Here is a 19,003-nt window from a genome sequence, read left to right as displayed (position 1 = left end):
GCCTCTATTTTGACTGGGCCTAAGGCCCGGATTTGTGAAACTCGAAGAGCGTGACTCCAATTGCCACCACTTAGAGAAGCCGACTTGAAAAGTAACCAGTTTATCTGGGAGCTCCGGAGGCCAGCTTCTGGACTCCCGAGCCTTTTGAAGGGCGGGTCGACGCGTGCTGCACTTCCGGCCTCCCGACAGTAGGCGGCGCGGTGGTCTCGACATGGCCTCTTGAGCACGCGAGTTACTGCGCAAGCGCACTCTGGGCCTTTCGCCGCCGGGCTCCCCCCCCTCCCCCCCCCCCCCCCCGCCCCCACGTGTGAACTGTCTCGGTAGTTTTTTCGGGGAGAAAAAGATGCCCAAGTTTAAAGCGGCCCGAGGGGCCGGGAATCAGGAGAAGCACGCGCCCCTGGCCGAGCAGATCCTGGCCGGGGACGCAGTGCGCGCCGGGACCCGGGAAAAGCGTCGAGGTCGCGGGACTGAAGAGGAGGAAGAGTACGTGGGGCCCCGGCTGACCCGACGGATCCTGCAGCAAGCCCGGCAGCAGCAGGAGGAGCTCGAGGCGGAGCATGGAGCCGGGGACCGGCCGGCCAGGCCGCGGGAGCGCGCCACGCGGCTGGGTGAGTGCCGGGGCGGCGCCTAGTGCTTGGTGTGTGCCCCTCAGCCCGGCGCCAGGGGCCCGCGCCTGTAAGCCCGGCTGCTCAGAAAGCTGAAGTCCGGGCATCGCGGTTCGAAGACCGTGAGAATCGATCTCTAATGAACCACCCCGAAGTGCCGCTGTGGCTCAAGTGGTGGAGCGCTAGCCTTGAGTACGAAAACCCAGACGTGCGGCACCCTGGCTCTGAATTCAAGCCCTGGTGCCGGCACGCGCGCGCGCACACAAAGTCTGTCGGGAGACTCGTTTGGAATTACAAGGAGAAGGGCACATTACACTAATTTTGTAAGTGTATGTGGAGTACCCGTAGTGCTTTGCACTCTGCTAGGAACTTGGGTGGGTAAATTCAGACAGGTGTCTTGACTGTAGAACCAGAAGTGTAGCGAGGAGAAATACAGACAAATAGAATAATACACTCGTTAGATAAAGCCACATATTTCTGGTTACAATGGCATTCACCTTAGAGGTCAGTGTCAGGCTTCCAGGGTCTTTTTGTTTCGTTTTCGTTTTTTTTTTTTTTTGGTCGTTCGTGGGTCTTGAACTCTGAGCCTGGGCACTGTCCCTCAGCTCTTCAGCTCAAGGCCAGCGCTCTACCACTTGAGCCACAGCGCCACTTCCGGTTTCCTGGTGGTTAATTGGAGATGAGAGTCTCACAGACTTTCTTGCCGGGGCTGGCTTTGAACCGCAATCCTCAGATCTCCTCTTCCTGAGTAGCTACAGTCCTGAACCACTGGTGCCTGACTGGATTTTTTTTGGATCTTCAAAGCTGAGACTTGGAAAGCCATTGTGGAGTGTTCAGATCTGGGAAAGAAAGGAAAGGAGAGTGGAAGAAAATGGAGGAGAAAAGGGGAAAGGAAACAGGGCCAGATGGAGAAAACTGAAGCCAGCCTGGAGAGCCTCCCAGGCTAAATAGTGGAGTTCGGGTTCCAACTGGCCCAAACAGAAAAGCTTAAACAAAAAAAAATTTTTTTTAAAGGGCTGGGAAGGTGGCTCAATGGTAGAGTGCTTGCCTTGCTTGCATGAGGCCCTGGGTTCGATTCCTCAGCACCACATAAGCAGAAAAAAGCCAGAAGTGGCGCTGTGGCTCAAGTGGTAGAGCACTAGCCTTGAGCTGAAGAGCTCAGGGACAGCGCCCAGGCTCAGAGTTCAACGGCCCCACGACCGACAAATAAAAAGCCCAGCATATTTTTTGTTACTAGGGTTTGAACCCAGCACCTCACACTTGGATAGGCACTTTACCACTTGAGCTGTGTTCCAGCCCCTTTCTGCTTTATTTTTCAGATAGGATCTTGCACTTTTTACCTGGGTCCAGCCTCATATCTTGAGTCTCCTACCTGTGCCTCCATTGTAACCAGAATTGTTGGCATATGCCTCACCTTTATTGAGATGGGGGTCTCACTAATTTTTGGCCAGGCTGGCCTCAAACTGTAATCCTCCCCGTAGCCTCCTCCCAAGTAGCTTATGGGTGTGCCCCTCCACACCCACCATTTGGCCACTTCTGATTTTTCATACTCAATAGATGCTCATAACCAGTTCAGAGTTGTTAACTTAGATCTGGGACAGACTCCTCTTGCACTCAGACTGTCCATTCACAGCCTAATTACGTTCTACCCATCCTCTTATGCCCATGCTACTCACTTTGGCCCAGGATCCAGACCATCCAGCTGTGGGCAGATCAGTGTTTCTGTGCATCATTGTCCCCTTTGGAACTGGGTATAATGATGGCAGCAGACGTTGAGGTTATCGAGGTTAACCAGGTGGCGCGTTCGATATAGAACTGTTCCTACTACATAACTGAGGGTGGTGATATGTTACCATTATTCATTGCTATCTCATTATTTCATATGTTCCATTTTGCTTCTCAAGCAAGATTGCAAGCTCCTGGGGACAGGAAGATAGTATGTATGTGCCCATCTTTTTCTTTGCACACATCTATATTATACTGCATGGCTAAAAGTTAAATTGAATGTGGAAAATGCACTGTACAACTTGTAGTAGGGATGGGAAGGGGAAAGTGGGGAAAGCAGAGGAAGGGTTGACATTGTCTAAAAAGAAACATTCACTATCTGATGGTAACCATCTGTACAACACCTTAACAACAACAATATAATTCTACTGAAAAAAATTAAATTGGGAATTGGAAGCCAGTGGCCCACACCTAAAATCCTATGTACTCAGGAGGCTGAGATCTGAGGACGGAGGTTTGAAGCCAGCTCGGGTAGGAACATCTTTTTTTTTTTTTTTTGGTTCAGTTGTGCGGCCTGAACTCTGGGCCTGGGCGCTGTCCTTCAGCTCTTCAGCTCAAGGCTAGCACTCTACCACTTGAGCCACAGCGCCACTTCCGGCTTTTTATCTTTCTGCTTATGTGGTGCTGAGGAATCGAACCCAGGGCCTCATGCATGCAAGGCAAGCGCTCTACCACTGAGCCACCTTCCCAGCCCCAGGTAGGAATATCTTTAAGACTCTTACCTCCAATTAATCAGCAGCGAATGGGAAGTAGTGCTGTGGCTCTAGGTGGTAGAGCACTAGCCTTGAGCAAAAGAGCTCAGGGATGGTACCCAGGTCCCAAGTTCAAGCTCCACAACCAACAATAAAAACAAAACGAAAAAATTAGGCTAGTAAAATGGCTTAGTGGTAGAGTGCTTGTATAGCATGCAGGAGCCCTGGGTTCAAGTCATGAATACCACATAAACAAAAAAGTCTGGAAATGGTGCTGTGGCTCAAGTGTAGAGTGCTAGCCTTGAGCAAAAGAAGCTCAGGAATGGTGCCCATGCTCCAGGACTGGCAACACCACCAATAAAATTAGTTGACCCAGAAGCCCTTGTGTCACTCCTAGCCATTCTCATCCCTTCATCTTCCCTCCTCCAGGGCCGGGATTGCCACAGGATGGATCGGATGAGGAAGATGAGGAGTGGCCCACCCTGGAAAAGGCAGCCAAAATGTCTGGGATGAGCCACCAAGCCGAGGTGGTTGTAGACCCGGAGGACGAACGTGCCATGGAAATGTTCATGAACAAGAACCCTCCAGTCAGGTAGGGCTGGGAATTCAGCCAGTGCCCTTGCCCACCTTCCCTTCCTCACCTCCGCAAAGCGTCTGAGCATTGCTAGTTGTAGGGAACCACATTGGCCAAATTGGACCTTCCCATCCTCAGAGGGAAGGGCCCAGATTCTCTGGGGAAACAGTTTTAGTTGAAGACTATCCAGGACAAAAAGTTATCGAGACTCCACCTGATCGGTGTTTCCAGCTACTCTGGGAGCATAAGTAGGAAAATCACAGTTTTGAGAGAAGCCAGGGCAAAAAACATGAAAACCTGTCTGGAAAAAAAAAACTACTGCAAGCTGGGCGCCGGTGGCTCACGCCTGTAATCCTAGCTACTCAGGAGGCTGAGATCTGAGGATTGTGGTTCAAAGCCAGCCCAGGCAGGAAAGACCATGAGACTCCTATCTCCAATAAACCACTAGAAAACCAGAAGTGGGGCTGTAGTTTAAGTGGTAGAGCACTCGCCTTGAACTGAAGAGCTGAGGGACAGCGCCCAGGCCCAGAGTTCAAGCCCCATGACCGACAAAAAAAAAACTACTGCAAGAAGGGCTAGAGGCATGGCTCGGATGGTAATGTGCCTGCCTAGGCAGCACAGGATCTTGAGTTCAAACCCTAGTAGCTCCAAGAAGAGCTTTACACTCTTACATCCCTCCCACCCCACCCACCCACACAATTGTGAGTTATTAGCCTCCTGAGCCTACGTTCCCAAGTCTGTATAAGGGGAATAAAAACACCTCTCATAATGTCACATACATGTCACACGAACTACATAAAGTAGTGTCTGGGAAGTCCCAAACTCAGTGCCACCCAACACTTCAAGCAGTGCTGGGGACTGAATCCTGGATCTCAGTAGTGCTGAGCAGGTAGCACCCAGAGGTGGTTTTCAGTGCACATTGGTAGCCTGGGACCACAGCCCAGAGCAATGGCGGCCCGACACTGGCAATGGCGGCCCCACACTGTACGGTGGGACTGTGTGGTGCATCCTGCTGAAAGAGGCTGAGGAGAATACAACTGCTCTTAGGAAGACTGCCACAGGTTTTAATAAATAACGAAGCTGCTTGAACCCGGACACCCTAGAGAGGGCAGAGCCGAGACTTGTGATTGGAATGATGTCCCCTCTGCCAGCTCAGGGTGGGTATATCTGTAGCTGGCATTCCCTGCCTACAGAGTCCTTAAGTGAACCATGGGGGGGTGGGCAATACTTGAGGGAAACCGAGGCATGGTCGTAGGCCCAAAGTTATAACAGAGTGGGAAAGCCAGGATTTAAACCTGAGCAAGCTGACTTCTTAACCTCTGCTGGCTGCCAGCTTTGTCCTAAACCAAACAACTCTCAGGACCTTTTGCTCTCTGCAGCCATTTGTGGTGGGTGGGCGGACACGGTGGGCCGAGGCTACATGTCTCCGTGAGTGCTCTCAAGGGATTGTGACTAGCATCCCAAGCCTCCTGGGCAGTGACCGTCGCTCCCTCCCTGTCCCGCTCAGGCGCACCCTGGCAGACATCATCATGGAGAAACTGACCGAGAAGCAGACGGAGGTGGAGACGGTCATGTCGGAGGTGTCAGGCTTCCCCATGCCACAGCTGGACCCCCGGGTCCTGGAGGTCTACAGAGGGGTCCGAGAGGTGCGCGCAGGGAGGGCAGCCAGGGTGACATAGCTGTACAGGGGTGGCAGGCTCAAGACATTGGTCCCGACCGGTGTCAGATAACATGACGGCTGGGGAGGAAGGAGGCAGAGATCGTGGGTTCAGATTCCTGCCCTGCCTGCAGAGGCCGAGGGTAAAGACACTGAACTCTGATCCTCGGGAGAAAGGATAGTTACGCGACCGTGCTGCGGGGAACCGATGAATGCAAAGGTGCCTGAGCTTGCCGCCCCTTCCCATGCGCATGCTCAGGTCCTGTCTAAGTACCGCAGCGGGAAGCTGCCCAAGGCTTTCAAGATCATCCCTGCACTCTCCAACTGGGAGCAGATCCTCTACGTCACAGAGCCTGAGGCCTGGACTGCGGCCGCCATGTACCAAGCCACCAGGTAGTGAACATGGGTTCAGATGGCCGCTCTGCAGGGGAGGCGTGGGGTGCCCAGCTCTCGCAGCTTTTACTATCAAATTGGAGCTGTGATCAAAGCTCTTTCCTAACACCATTCACAGCTCTGCTGCCTTCAGCCTGGGCGCCAAGACCCAGTTGGCAGCGCCTTGAGTGAACCTCTAGGGAAGAGCTATGGCTATTGGGACATACAGAGTGGCCTCAGAAGTACGTGGCTCTCCAGGCAGGCTTAGGTCCCTCATGACAGCAGAGTAGAGGAGACTCATGATTGCGGGGGAGAAGGGGGGAGTGGAGAAACAGCTGAGGAAAACCAAAGATTTGGCTGGAGGGTGTGGCTAGGGAGCACAGGACTTAACTAGCACACTAGAAACCCTAACATTTAAAACATGCATGCCCACTGGGCGCCGGTGGCTCATGCCTGTCATCCTAGCTACTCAGGAGGCTGAGATCTGAGGGTCACAATTCAAAGCCAGCCTGGGCAGGAAAGTCTGTGAGACTCTTATCTCTAATAAAAGCACTAGAAAACTGGAAGTGTCGCTGTGGCTCAAGTGGTAGAGCGCTGACCTTGAGCTGAAGAGGACAGGGACTGCGCCCAAGCCCAGAGTTCAAGCCCCATGACCGACCAAACAAAAAAGCAAAAAACATGCATGCCCTTGCCCATGTAATTATAACCACTCTGTACAGTATTTTCACAATAAAACATGCATGCTGCCGGGTGCTGGTGTAATCCCAGCTATTCAGGAGGCTGAGATTTGAGGTTCACAGTTAAAAGCCAACCCGGGCAGGAAAGTCCATGAGACTCTCATCTCCAATGAACCACCAGAAAACCGGAAGTGGCACTGTGGCTCAAGTGGTAGAGCACTCACCTTGAGCTGAAGAGAACAGGGACAGAGTTCAAGCCCCACGACCGACCAAAAAACAAAAACATTCCTCACAGAAAAAACACCCTATTTGGGGGCCATCCTGTGCCTCTCTAAGCCGGCCTGGGGCAGGCACACAGCTCCCACAACTCCTCCCTGCCTTTGGGTCAAATCCTGCACCCTCCACAGTGACATTTAAAATGCCAGGTGGAGACTTATTCTGTGACTTGGCAACTCCCACCCCACTAGGATTTTTGCCTCTAACCTGAAGGAACGCATGGCCCAGCGCTTCTACAACCTCGTCCTGCTGCCCCGGGTGCGAGATGACATAGCCGAATACAAGCGCCTCAACTTCCACCTCTACATGGCACTCAAGAAGGCCCTGTTCAAGCCAGGAGCCTGGTTCAAAGGTGAGTCCAGAGGCCAGGGTGGGAGGAGAGCGAGGAGCTCTCCTCCACGGGTGGTTGAGACACATCTGACTTGGGCGTGGCTGGCTGGCTGTCTCTTGGGCAAGCATTCCCAGGAGGGTCCCTGGGGTGTCTGGACCTCCTGAGTCTCAGCTCAGACTACAAGTGACTGCTCTCTGGCCCTGCCCAGGAATCCTGATCCCACTGTGTGAATCGGGCACATGTACGCTGCGGGAAGCCATCATCGTGGGAAGCATCATCAGCAAGTGCTCCATCCCCGTCCTGCACTCCAGGTCAGTGTCATGGGTGGGGTGAGGGGTTAGCTGGCAGGACTTGAGCATGGGGGACAGAGGAGGGGAAAACTATGCATGCTCTGAGTTTAGGTGTCATCACACCATTAGAATGCAAGTTCCACAAGAATAAGATACCCACAGAGCCTAGCATGTAGTACGTGCTCAGTAAATGGCTGAGTGAGTGACTGTATGGGGATCTGGGAGAAAGTAAGGACTGCTTGTAGTCCCAGTCAGGCAGAGGGGTGGAACAGGTGTATGTGGAGATGGAGGCTGGCGTGCGGGAGTATAGTAAGGTTGCCTGAGTGAGGAGACACTTCTGATGGGCCCCGGGGGAACACCACAGTGAAGGGCAGGCAAAGGGTGAGGAGACTCAGGATTTCCCCCTCCTCCCCATGTCCCCTTCCTGCAGTGCGGCCATGCTGAAAATTGCTGAGATGGAATACAGCGGTGCCAACAGCATCTTCCTGCGACTGCTGCTGGATAAGAAGTACGCGCTGCCCTACCGCGTGCTGGACGCCCTTGTCTTCCACTTCCTGGGCTTCCGGACAGAGAAGCGCCAGCTGCCTGTGCTCTGGCACCAGTGTCTCCTGACATTGGCCCAGCGCTACAAGGCAGACCTGGCCTCAGACCAGAAAGAGGCCCTTTTAGAACTGCTCCGACTGCAGCCTCACCCACAGCTATCCCCCGAAATCAGGCGTGAGCTTCAGGGCGCAGTCCCCCGAGACGTGGAGGATGTCCCTGTCACCATGGACTGAGAAGGGTCACTGTCCTGGTCCAAGAGGCGGGAGGGGGAGGGAGGGACGGCACCAGAACTTCTTGGTGGCCAAGGATGACACTAGCTCCGAGGTTCGTGACAGGACGTTAGGGGTATCTGTGGCTCCGATGCCATTGGTCCCCTCCCTGTACTCCACGTGACTGGCTCCTAGTAGACCTTGGTGCCTGCTCATTTCTGGAACCTGACTTGAGGCTCCACACGCCAGCTAGATCTTGAGTACTTCCTCTCCAGCTGTGCTGCTGGCCACTAGGATGGAGATTAAACAAAGGCAGGTATTTATTGAACCGCTGTGCCTTGCGTAGTCATGGGGACCTTTCTACTTCCTTCTGGCTGCAGATGGGGGTTGATCTTCCTATTCTTGTCTCAGGAGGCCCCCCACCCCTTGAGCTCCAAGTTCCTTTCTCCAGGCTGTTTCCTTACCTTTTTGGTACTTGCTACCCTAGGGCTACTTGGGCAGTGCCTTCCTGTCTGAAAAGGACGAGAGTTGTTGGGACGAAAGGACTGCCCCGGCCCCCACCCCCAGACAGGCAGGAAACAGGAACAGTTGGGTCTAGGTTAGCACCAAACAGGTCTCTTCCTAGCTTTCTGGCAAGGAAAGCTTTAGACCAGTGAGGAGCAAGCTGGCCAGATGCTGTTGGCAGAGCAGATGAACAAAAAATGATTCACATTTTGAGCCAGGCGCAGGTGGCTCACGCCTATAATCCTAGCTACTCAGGAGGCTGAGATCTGAGGATCACGGTTCAAAGCCAGCCCGGGCAGGAGAGACCGTGAGACTCCAATCTCCAATAAACCACCAGAAAACCAGAAGTGGCACTATAGCTCAAGTGGTAGAGCGCTCGCCTTGAGCTGAAGAGCTGAGGGACAGCGCCCAGGCCCAGAGTTCAAGCCCCAGGACTGACAAAAAAAAAAAAAGATTCACATTTTGAAATAGTGGGGGCAGTTTAAAGGACAGCCAGTTTGTGATGCTGAGACAGGAGAATCACATAAAACGCAAAGTTCAGTGCCCATGGGTTTTTTGTGGCACGATTCTACCTACCCCACCCATCTTATTTCCTGTGGCTGCCTTTTGTCAATACCAGCATTGACGGTCAGGCCACTGTAGATCTGGATGATATATTCCAACCTACTTAGGGACTGAAATTTTTAAAAATTTAAGTTTGCTCCTGATAACATATTTCACATCTGCTTATATGTAACTTAATTTTAGCAGCTAACTATAGCAAACTACCCAGCTGAACTAAGCCAACTCACCCCCCCCAAGCACCAGTTCCTCACCCCACTTCCTGTGGGGTACATCCACATCCAAGGGGTGCTGCTTCATTCCCACCCGTGTACCAGACCATATCCCTATTGTAAGTGCAAAGATTATAGGCTGTCCCACCAAACCTGGCTTTGGCTTCATTCTGTGCCTCAAGCCCCAATTTCCACGGCCCTGCGAGCTTTGCCATGCAGTTTCCGCAGTGCTCAGCACTAGTGATTTTTAGGAATGCCTACGTCAAACCAAGCCCAACCCACCGGGGCAGAGACCATCTGGCTCTCTCCATCAGGCACTCTGCTCAGACATGTGACTTCTGCCTCCTCACCTCATGGCCCCTGGAAACAGACTAAAACCAAGCTATCAGACGCCAGAGCCAGTTTTATTCCAGAATTTTTATTAAGGCAGCATGATGGTCCTGGGCCACCAGCCGGAACCTTGTGACCTTAGGAAAGACCTGTTTCGATGGGGCTTGCCTCCCTCTCCAGATGGGAGCTCCGTCACCTCCAGGGTCCCCCACATCCTCCCACTGGAGGCTGGGGCAGAGGGCCAGAGGGAGAGGGGGCATGGCCCCACCCCAGGCTGTAGCAGCTCCTGGGTCACAGTGATCCTCTAGCTGGTAGCAGAAGGAAGGGAATCAGCAACCACCAGGGTTACTACCACTTAGGGGGTACAGGCCCCACTGTACCCTTATAGTTGTATTCAATGCAGTTAATAAATTAAAATGACCTCATCCTTCAGCACCAAACCCTCAATCACAAGCTGAGCGGAAAGCAAAGCGAAGAGGGATCTGTTGGTTCTTAACCCTCTGACCAAGGCCTCCGCCCTTCCCTCTAGGAGCAGCTGGGAGCACGGATTATATAAGGGGCCTCCAAATTGCTGAGGGAAGCCATCTCAGCTACATTCCCCCTCATGTCAATCAGGATGCTTGAAGGACCCCAATCCAAATGCAATAACCCTAGAAGGGGCAACACCTTCGGAAGGCACTGGGGCATTTTGGCAGTTAAGAACATGAGAACCCCAAAAGGGCAGGGATGGGGCAGGGGGAGCCTCAAAAGGGAATGCTGGTGCATGGATTTTACCTGTTCAAATTCGTCTGACCAGCCAAGGCCCAGCTGCATTTAGTCAAGGCAAGAGCTGAGCTGGTCGGGGGGTGGGAAGAAGAGGGGCTGGCTGGCCAAGCAGGCAACATGGCCACCCAGGCCCCTTAGTGCACTGCGGGGATAGGCAGAGGGCCTGGCCCCTTGGGGTTTGTGAGGGGGGGAGGAGGAGCCCCCTCTAGCTTCAGATGTGGCGTGGATTGTTCTAGAAGCAGGGAGGGGATGGCAGCGGCCCCTCCTCTGCTTGTGGCCACTCGAGGGGGCCTGTCCTGGGCTACAGGTGGATGGCGGTGACATCTGTGGGCGTGCTGGTCTGGCTGGGCCCCTGGCTGCTGGAGCCACGGGGGGCTTTGGGTGCTGGGCTGGGGGTGGGCTGGGCAGCTTCCCTGAGGCTCTCCCTAAGCGCAGCTTCAATCTGCTCCTGGCAGGCCCGCAGGCAGTCCTGGGAACAAGAGAACAGTGAAGAGCAGCTCTCTCCAGGGCATCTGGCAGCAGGTGCAGGGAGGGAAAGGATGCCCACGAGGAGGGAGGCCACAGCCCAGCCCACGATCAGTCTTCAGTTCTCAGAAACTGGCAAGAGGATGTGGCCAGAGGATGCACAGCCCTGCACCTAACACCAAAGCCCCACCCTCACCACAGCACACCCCTTAGCAAGAAAGGGGGGCCTACAACACCAAGACAGGAGTTACAGATGGCCAGAAAAGCAGGCAAGGGTGTGGAAAAAGTAGATGGGCGGAGGTTGGAGATGCCTCCCTCTAGTGGAGGCTCGAAGAACAGCAAAGGGCAGGGAAGCCCCGGCAACTCACCACTTCAGTGCCTGTAATGCCGGCCAGCAGCTCAGTGAGCTCATCCCCGGACATGGAGCAGGCGCCCAGGCCTTGCACTGCCGCCCCAATGCTGCCCGTTGCGATCATGGATGGTGGGTACATGGCGAAGGTGTAATCTTGGAAAGCAGACAAAACCATGAGACAAGGAAACCTTAAGACTAGATATAATCACTCCAAAAAGTAGAGGGGGGTTGGGAGGACGAGGGGGAATAGACCAGAGCAGGGGCATTCTGGGAAAACCCAGCAGGGCAAAGGAGAAAAGCAGGAAAGGGCCTCTTTCCTAGAAAGGATCAGATTTGTGTTTTGGTTTATTTTGAGGGTTTCTGTGGCGCTGGTGATCCAACGCAGGGCTTCATTTTACCAGGCAAGGTCTCTACTCCAAGCACAAGAAGATGGGGGTAAATAGCAAAATGTCCATCCATCCAGAGCGGATAACCCAGGGACTGGAGGGTGCATGAAGCCAACAGCTTGAGACTTTGGGCAAATCCCTCCTGACTAATACAGGGAGCAGCCATCAGGACCTGGGTAGCTCTGACTATTGAAAATGGAAATGCAAAAAGAGCACTGCTTTCTCAAATAAATTTTTTTTTTTTTTGGGTGCAGTAGAGGGCCTGAGCTCTGGTCCTGGGCACTGTCCCTCAGCTCTTCAGCTCAAGGATAATGCTCTACCACTTGAGCCACAGTGCCACTTCCAGCTTTTTTTTTCCAGCTTATGTGGTGCTGAGGAATCGAACCCAGGGCCTCATGCATGCAAGGCAAGCGCTCTACCACTGAGCCACCTTCCCAGCCCTCAAATAAATTTTGAGAACACACAGCAAATCATCTAGATACTTCTCTACCCTTCCAAACTTAAAAAAAAAAAAAAAATCCCTGCAGGATTCTTACCGGTAGCGCACAGGGCCAAAAAAGTCTGGGCATGCTTTTTGACCAAGGCCTGTCGGTCAGTGGGCAGAGAGAGTCGGTGCAGAATCAGGGCCAGGAAATCATGCGCAATCACAGCCGCCAGGTCCCACTTGAGCTTCCCCAGGACCAGCACCTCCCATTCCTGGGGACAGGGGAGGAAGATGGAGTCAGCGCTGGGGAACACACAACGCTCTCTGGGAAGGAAGCCCATCAAACTCTGGAAGCTCCAGACCTGGGTTCTGCGTCTGGATTTAGGGACAGGCATGTGGGGCATAGAACAGCCGAGCACATTTGCTTTGATCATTTTACAAGGTGCTAGGACTTCACGAATTACCCCTTTACTCCTCATTTCAGCACCCCATGAACTTGAGGCTCCTCTCCAAACCTTAAGGGGTTGAGATGTCACTGCTAGCCTCCCTCTCCCCCACCCCCCACCAATTCTACATCTCAACCAAGTCTACCCCTCCTTAAAGGAACAGAAGTTAGCAAGAGGCTGCTCCTGTGACACAATCTCAGAGGTTCCTCAAAGGGGAGGTTGCCCAACCCAACCCACATCCCCTTGGTGGCACCTCAGGGGTGGATGCTGGGGTGGCGCACTCCACCCTACTCTAGCTAGAACCCTTCGTGCCTAGTGCCCCTTGACTCAGGAGAGCAAAGACACATGGGTCATGTGACCCCTGAAGGACCAAGCTGCATTCCCATGTATTTGCCCACCAAGCCTACATACCAATGCTAGGTCTTGGAGGTAGGAGGGAACCCCACCCCTGTCTACTCAAAAGTCTGGGGTTCCCAGACCTGGCTCCATTTCCGAGTTGCACACATGAGGATTTCTTCATTGTTTTATCTCAGGAAGGAACTCGTGGGTTTGACTCCTATTGAGGCAGGAATGGCAGCCCCACCCAAACCTTCCAGATCCCCCCCATCCCCCCCAAAGCTGTCCCTCTCAGCGCCTTCCTCCCACCTAGGTGTCAGCCCCAAACTTCTCAGGCCCCACAGAAAGAAGAAAACAGTCTGAGAGGGTGCTAGAAGTAAGGCAGAGAAGCGAGGCTTCTGCTGCCAGAGCCAGACAGGATACCCAGCCTCTGAGGGAAGGCCCCAGAAGACATCTGCCTAAGGGCTCTGAGTGTGGGGAGGGCGGGGTCCCAGTGTGGGGAGGTAGCTCCCCCTTCCCCTGTACTCAGATGACCAGCCTTGCTTGGACAAGCTGCAGTAGCAGGAATGGACCCTGGCTGAGCTGAAGGCATCCTGGCTGGCTCAGTGTACTGCTTAAGCCGAACCTCTCCCTCCTTTCCTGGGCCCCAACCTTCAGGGCTGCGCGAGGCTTTATTCTGGCGTTCTTTTTCAGACTTCCCTCCCAACTTGTCTGACCTTATAGGAAGTTGCCTGCACTCCACCCCCAGCCCAGGCAGGCAGGCAGGGAAGAAGAGTTCTTTCTGTCTCTTCTGATCTCCCCCCAACACACAGGCGGGTACCTCACCCTAATCTTTACACAAAGAAGTCCCTTTCTACCTTCCACCCCCAGCCCCTCCAAAAACATCCTGCTCCTCGCGCAGACTTGGGAAACCAGCTCCACCTTCAGATTTGCCCCCAACTCCACCAGACTTGTCCCAAAAAGCTGTGGGGCCTCCCAGAATCCCAGCTCTGGCCTCCTATTCCCATCTCTGAGAGCTACTTGGCAGGAAGAGGAATCCAGTTCCCCGACTCACAGCAGTCAGGGGCCCCAGTACCCTCGCTTCCCCGCCAGCCAATCACAGCCGCCGCCTTGCTGCCCTCCTCCCTGGGACATGGGGCCCAGAAACTCCTCTCAGGGTCAGGAGAAGTCTTGGCTGGCCTGTCAGCACAGCAAGGTGAAGGGAGGTGCCAACGCATCCACCCCCTCCCTGAGGCCCCAAAGGAGGTGATGTTCAGGCCCCTAAATGCCCCCCCCCCACACACACTTCTCCAGAGGAACCCAACCAAGTTCCCAGCAAGAGGCCCAAGGAGCCACTTCCCAACCACAGAGTGCCAGCAGCTCCCCACAGGGTTATGAAAGCCTTGGGCAGGAGGGGAGGGCCAGGGGAGGGGGCGTCAGGACCACATCGGAAGCAGCTGCAGCGCGGCCTCGGTCTGTCTCTCCCATCCCGCTTTCCGCCAAGAGGGAAAGGGAGAGACTTTTCCACTGGCCCACAGCAGCTGCTGCACTTTTTCAGAATGAGGTGCAGGAAAGGAAGATTAGGAAGGAACTGTGTCTTTGGGGAACAGAAGGGAAGGGGGAAAGAAAGGTGGGTGGGCTGAGACACCTTAGCAAGTCCTTCCCAGCAATTAGGGGGCCTGCCTTTAATCCACTCAGGGAAGCTATTTTCTATCACAAAGTCCACGTGGGGGATAAAGACTCAATGGAGGCAGCCCCCTCCCCCACATAGAGCACATTCCACTCCCCCACTCCAGCGGGGGGTGCCCAGGCATGCCCCAGGGTTCCCCATAAATAACTCACAGTGTCTATGTTAAGCCCAGAGGCAAAGCCGTTGTGTAGTTGGCCTTGTTGCTATCTGGGGGAAAGACTAGGAAAGCTGTCTCACCCCTGAGGTCAGATGAAAGTTTACTTAAGTTCAGGCCTGCCACCCCAACCATCACGCGGCATTTGACCCACCTTTGTGGGACTCCAGTCCTTCCTCTCCCCCCACCCCAAGAAAAAAAACCTACCCGCCCTTTCCCACGGGGAAAAACACCTCTGAAGTCTGGTCTTTCCCAGGATAATCAGGAGACAGATGTGTTGGGGGGGGGTTACACACGCACCCGCAACTGCCAGGCAGCCACAGCTTGGTCGGTGTAGAGGCACAGTTTCTCGATGGTCAGGGGCGTGGTCTCCCGCAGCTTGGAGGCCAGCAACAGGCAGACTGACCCCAGGAGCTGCAACTGGGCCTTTCGGGTAGGGACGCAGGATAGGTAGCGATCCAGGTAGTTCATGGCCAGGGGGAAGACTTCCTCCTCGCAGCGCTGCTCCTCGCATACCTGGGGGTGGCACACAAGTCACTCCGGGGCTGGGGTGGGGAAACACAGCGGGGGAGGGGGGCACGGAGGGGATGCAGGGGGGAGGGGCAACGAAGAGCCTCAGTGGGAGTGGGGATGAGCTATTTGGGAGGCTGTGCCCCCCCACTTCCTCTGCCTGCCCCCCTCCCCGACGGGGAGGGGGGCCTCGGCGCCCTTCCTCACCAAGATTCCAGGCCCCTCCCCCACGGAGGGAGGAAGGGGGAGCGGGCGGGTCACCGCGGTGGCCAGAGGGCTGGGACCTCACCCCCATTTCCACCACCCGCGGAGCACACCCCAAAGGGGGAAGGGAGGGGACCCCGGCCCGGGTTCCCTCTCTGCTTCTTCCTGCCGACCGGAACCGTACGTGGGCCACCCCCGCCGGCTTCCCCGCCAGAGCCCATCTCACTCACACACACACACACACACACACACACCAAGAAACCAGTTCACACAAGCACACACACGGGAACCAGCACTCGCAGGACTAGCTCACACACACACACAGGAACCAGCACATGCGCGCGCACATGCGCATACAGGAACCAGCACGCGCGCACACACACGCACACGCAGGAACCAGCATACTCGCACACATAGGAACCAGCACAGGTGCACGCGCACGCACACACAGGAACTAGCACACGCGCATGCACACGAGCCAGCACACCCACAGGAACCAGCACACGCGCCCAGGAGCGAGCCCGGCCGCGCCGGGGCTTCCGCGCCGCGCCGCTCGGAGCCGCGGTGGGGGAGGGCGCCGGAGCCGCACGGAAGCCTAGAGGAAGCGGTGGCCCTTGCCCCGCTTTCCCGGGCAGGGGAGAAGCGGAGTGACCGCGCCGAGTGACCCGCAGTCACAGCCCGAGGGAGCCGATCAGGACGGAGGGGAAGGGGGGAGGGAAGGGGGGGACACGGGGGCAACTGGATGGGGCGCCCAAGGGCCAGGCCCCGAGGCTCGGGGCCATCGGGTCACCCCGCAGCGTAGCGGGGCCCACGCTGTCCCCGCGGGGGGCCGGGGGGGGCGGTCGGCGGGGAGAAGCGGGTCCCGTCCCCGCGTACCTCCAGCATCCAATATGCCAGCATCTTCCGCATCTGCGGCTTGATCTCCTTCTGCACGCACTGGAAATAGGAGGCCCGGGGCACGTAGCGCTCCTCCAGGCGGAGCAGGCTCTGCAGGACACGCTGGTCCCCGAGCAGCCGCGGGTCGGGCCCGGCCCGGGGCGCGTGCCGGGTGCCCTCGCAGCACAGCAACTCCATACTCGGGGCCGGGCGAGAATCGAGAGAGCAGATCGGGAAGGCGGGCGGGCGGGCGGGCGGGCGGGCGAGCGCGGGGTGCAGGCCGGGAGAGCGCGGGGTGCGGGCGGGTCTGGCGCCGGCGCTGGCACTGTGCGGAGAAGCCCCGGCCCGCCCGCCACCCGCGCGCGCGCCGCTTCCCTGACAGGCGCCCCGCCCCTCGCGACGATGTAGCAACCGTGGAATGCTCGGACGTCGCGACGTCCCGGGGGCGGGGCCGCGCGGGCGCCCAGCGGAAAGGACTGGCGGGCGCCCGCCCCGCCCTCCGCGGGGCCCCATTGGTCCGCGGGGCCGGGACCTGCGGGCTTCCGGGCCCTCCCGCCCCAACTCGTCTGAGGGGGCAGAGAACTTTCTGGGAGGGTGCTTTTCCCCCTCCACCCCCCCCCCACGGGCCCTCCCATTTTGCTTCTCGGACTCTAGTCTCCCGGAAAAGAACTTTGCTGCGAAGGTCATTCATTCATTCATTCTTTCATTCATGTCTTCCCGCGCCCAGCCCGCCTTCACCCACAGCTTACAGCAGGGAATGTGCTCACAGCCAGAGGTCTTAGTGAAGACCGCGGGTTAACTTAGCAAATTTTCAAGCAAACTCTAAACATTTTATCTTCTTACAGATGAGCAGCCTGAGGCCCAAATGCTGCAAAGGCTCAGACTTCTCGGTCGGGGGCAAAGCTTGCATAGGGAAAGCTGGCCATCTTGTTCCAAAGTCTTGTATTCTTGTATTTCTTCATTTCTACTTAATGTAACTGCATGGCCTAGGGGTTCGCAAACAAAACAAAAACCGTTCTGAGGACCATGTTCATTTTAGCTAGATTCCTGTGTACTTTTAGGTCTGAACAGCTATGATCTAAATCAACACTTAGAGAAATACAACAGATCATAATGACCATGAGTTCAACCCTAGTCATTGTTGATTGGGTCGCCATAGTTTCTGTTTGAGCAAAACCTGAGTGCAGAGACTAGATACTCCTTACAGAAATTCTTGTGCAGACTCTCTATGACCTTCCACCTCTCAAACTCTGGGTTACTTTGTAATTCCCCCTCAACTCCACATTCCTAGATCGCACACGACCAAAAAGCAGACCACAAACATGTAGAAATGTTGCAAATCAGAGGAGGCCTCTCCTGGTGCCCTAAAGGTAGGAGCGACCAAGGAAGTAACTAGAAAAACACTGCATATAGAAAGTGCAGGAGGCTGGGAATGTGGCTTAATGGTAGAGTACTTGCCTAGCATGCGTGAAGCCCTGGGTTCGATTCCTCAGTACCACATAAGTGGCACTGCATCTCAAGTGCTAGCCTTGAGCCAAACAAGCTTAGGGACAGTGCCCAGATGCTGAGTTGAAGCCCCAGGACTTGAAAAAAGAAAAAGAGCAGGATCTATACCAACCATTTGCCAGAAATTCTTTTTTCTTATAATCAGTTCTATGACATTATTTTGGCAGTACAGAGGTTTAAACTCAGGGCCTTGTACTTACTAGCCAAGTGTTCTACCCCCTCAGCTAGGTAATAAACTTTATTATAAGGGAGTTTTCATATCCTGAAAATAACCTTTTGTACTACAGAGGAGGTAGAGGAAAACATGAAATTTCACCATCCTGAAATAACTCTTTAAGATGTTGATGATTGGAGGCAGGCACTGTGGCTCACAGCTATTATGACTAGCTACTCAGGAGACAGTGATATGAGCACCAAAGTTTGAAGCAAGCCTGGGCAGGAAAGTCCACAAGACTCTTATCTCCATTTAACAAGCAAAAAGGTTGTGGTCTTGGAATGTGGCTTCAGTGGTAGTGTGCTTCCCTAGCATGCACGAAGCCCTGAGTTCGATTCCTCAGTAACACATATAGAGAAAAAGCCAGAAGTGGTGCTGTGGCTCAAGTGGTAGAGCGCTAGCCTGAAGCAAAAAGAAGGTCAGGGATGGGGCCCAGGCCCTGAGTTTAAGCCTCAGGAAGTGGCACAAGGAAAAAAAATAGTTGATGATTAGAAGTAGAGGTGTGGCTCAAGTGGTAGAGGTCCAGCTTTGAGTGGAAAAAAACAAGCAAGGGCTCGAGGCCCTGACCTCAAGCCTCAATATCTGCTAGCATTTGTGCACACACACACACAACATATGCACACACACACATACACAGAGGCTGATAGTTATTTTTCGACTTCTCTTCTGTGAATAGCAGTGTTTTCATGGTATCATAAATCTTCCACTAAAAAAATATTGTTATAACTTTTGTATGGCATTAAATATGCAATGACATCTTTTTGCCAGTCCTAGGGCTTGAGGGCTTGAACTCTGGGCCTGCGTATATCCAAGAGCTCCATTTGCTCAAGGCTAGCACTATACTACTTGAGCCACAGCATCACTTCTGTTTTTTTCTGTGATTAATTGGGGATAAGAGTCTCAAAAACTTTCCTGCCCAGACTGGCTGTGAGCAGCAATCCTCAGATCTCAGCCTCCTGAGTAGCTAGGAGTACAGGCAATGAGCCACGGGCATCTGGCTTCTATGATACCTTTTTAATGGCTGTATTGTCCACAACACTGAGTGGATCCATCACAATGTATTTTACCAAACTTGTAT

The 19,003-nt window shown here is 54.5% G+C and overlaps 2 protein-coding genes across 4 annotated transcripts in view; one reads left to right on the top strand and one right to left on the bottom strand.

Moving 5' to 3' along the window:
- Positions 1-300: 300 nt before the first annotated feature.
- On the top strand, positions 301-8,339 carry Bysl (bystin like). The gene is made up of 7 exons (XM_042671833.1): positions 301-608; positions 3,512-3,674; positions 5,164-5,302; positions 5,573-5,706; positions 6,830-6,990; positions 7,178-7,280; positions 7,690-8,339. The coding sequence occupies exons 1-7, from the start codon at positions 344-346 to the stop codon at positions 8,033-8,035; spliced, it is 1,311 nt and encodes a 436-aa protein (XP_042527767.1). The 5' UTR covers positions 301-343; the 3' UTR covers positions 8,036-8,339.
- A 1,335-nt stretch (positions 8,340-9,674) lies between these two features.
- Positions 9,675-19,003, bottom strand: part of Ccnd3 (cyclin D3) — a 65,883-nt gene continuing 56,554 nt past the window's right edge. For 2 of the 3 annotated variants that reach the window (XM_042671840.1, XM_042671839.1), the window contains exons 2-5: positions 14,916-15,131; positions 12,123-12,282; positions 11,217-11,353; positions 9,675-10,852 (exon numbers count right to left, since the gene is read on the bottom strand). In XM_042671840.1, coding sequence (XP_042527774.1) covers positions 10,685-10,852; positions 11,217-11,353; positions 12,123-12,282; positions 14,916-15,086 — 636 coding nt within the window. In that variant the 5' untranslated portion in view covers positions 15,087-15,131 and the 3' untranslated portion in view covers positions 9,675-10,684. Of the gene's footprint in view, positions 10,853-11,216; positions 11,354-12,122; positions 12,283-14,915; positions 15,132-16,205; positions 16,509-19,003 lie in introns of those variants that run through there. The other variant, XM_042671838.1, reaches the window with a different exon arrangement.

This window comes from Dipodomys spectabilis, unplaced genomic scaffold (genome assembly GCF_019054845.1).
Source record: "Dipodomys spectabilis isolate Male_0828 unplaced genomic scaffold, ASM1905484v1 ptg000669l, whole genome shotgun sequence".
Classification (NCBI taxonomy): Eukaryota; Metazoa; Chordata; class Mammalia; order Rodentia; family Heteromyidae; genus Dipodomys; species Dipodomys spectabilis.
The sequence above is the reverse complement of the archived record's forward strand: the minus strand, read 5'-3'. Positions and strand labels throughout refer to the sequence as shown.

Bases quoted from the DNA above. Each gene is read 5' to 3' on its own strand.
- Bysl (XM_042671833.1), top strand. From the start codon at position 344: ATGCCCAAGTTTAAAGCGGCCCGAGGGGCCGGGAATCAGGAGAAGCAC. The intron at 5,303-5,572 runs GTGCGCGCAGGG...GCGCATGCTCAG, and splicing joins TCTACAGAGGGGTCCGAGAG to GTCCTGTCTAAGTACCGCAG. The intron at 6,991-7,177 runs GTGAGTCCAGAG...GGCCCTGCCCAG, and splicing joins GCCAGGAGCCTGGTTCAAAG to GAATCCTGATCCCACTGTGT.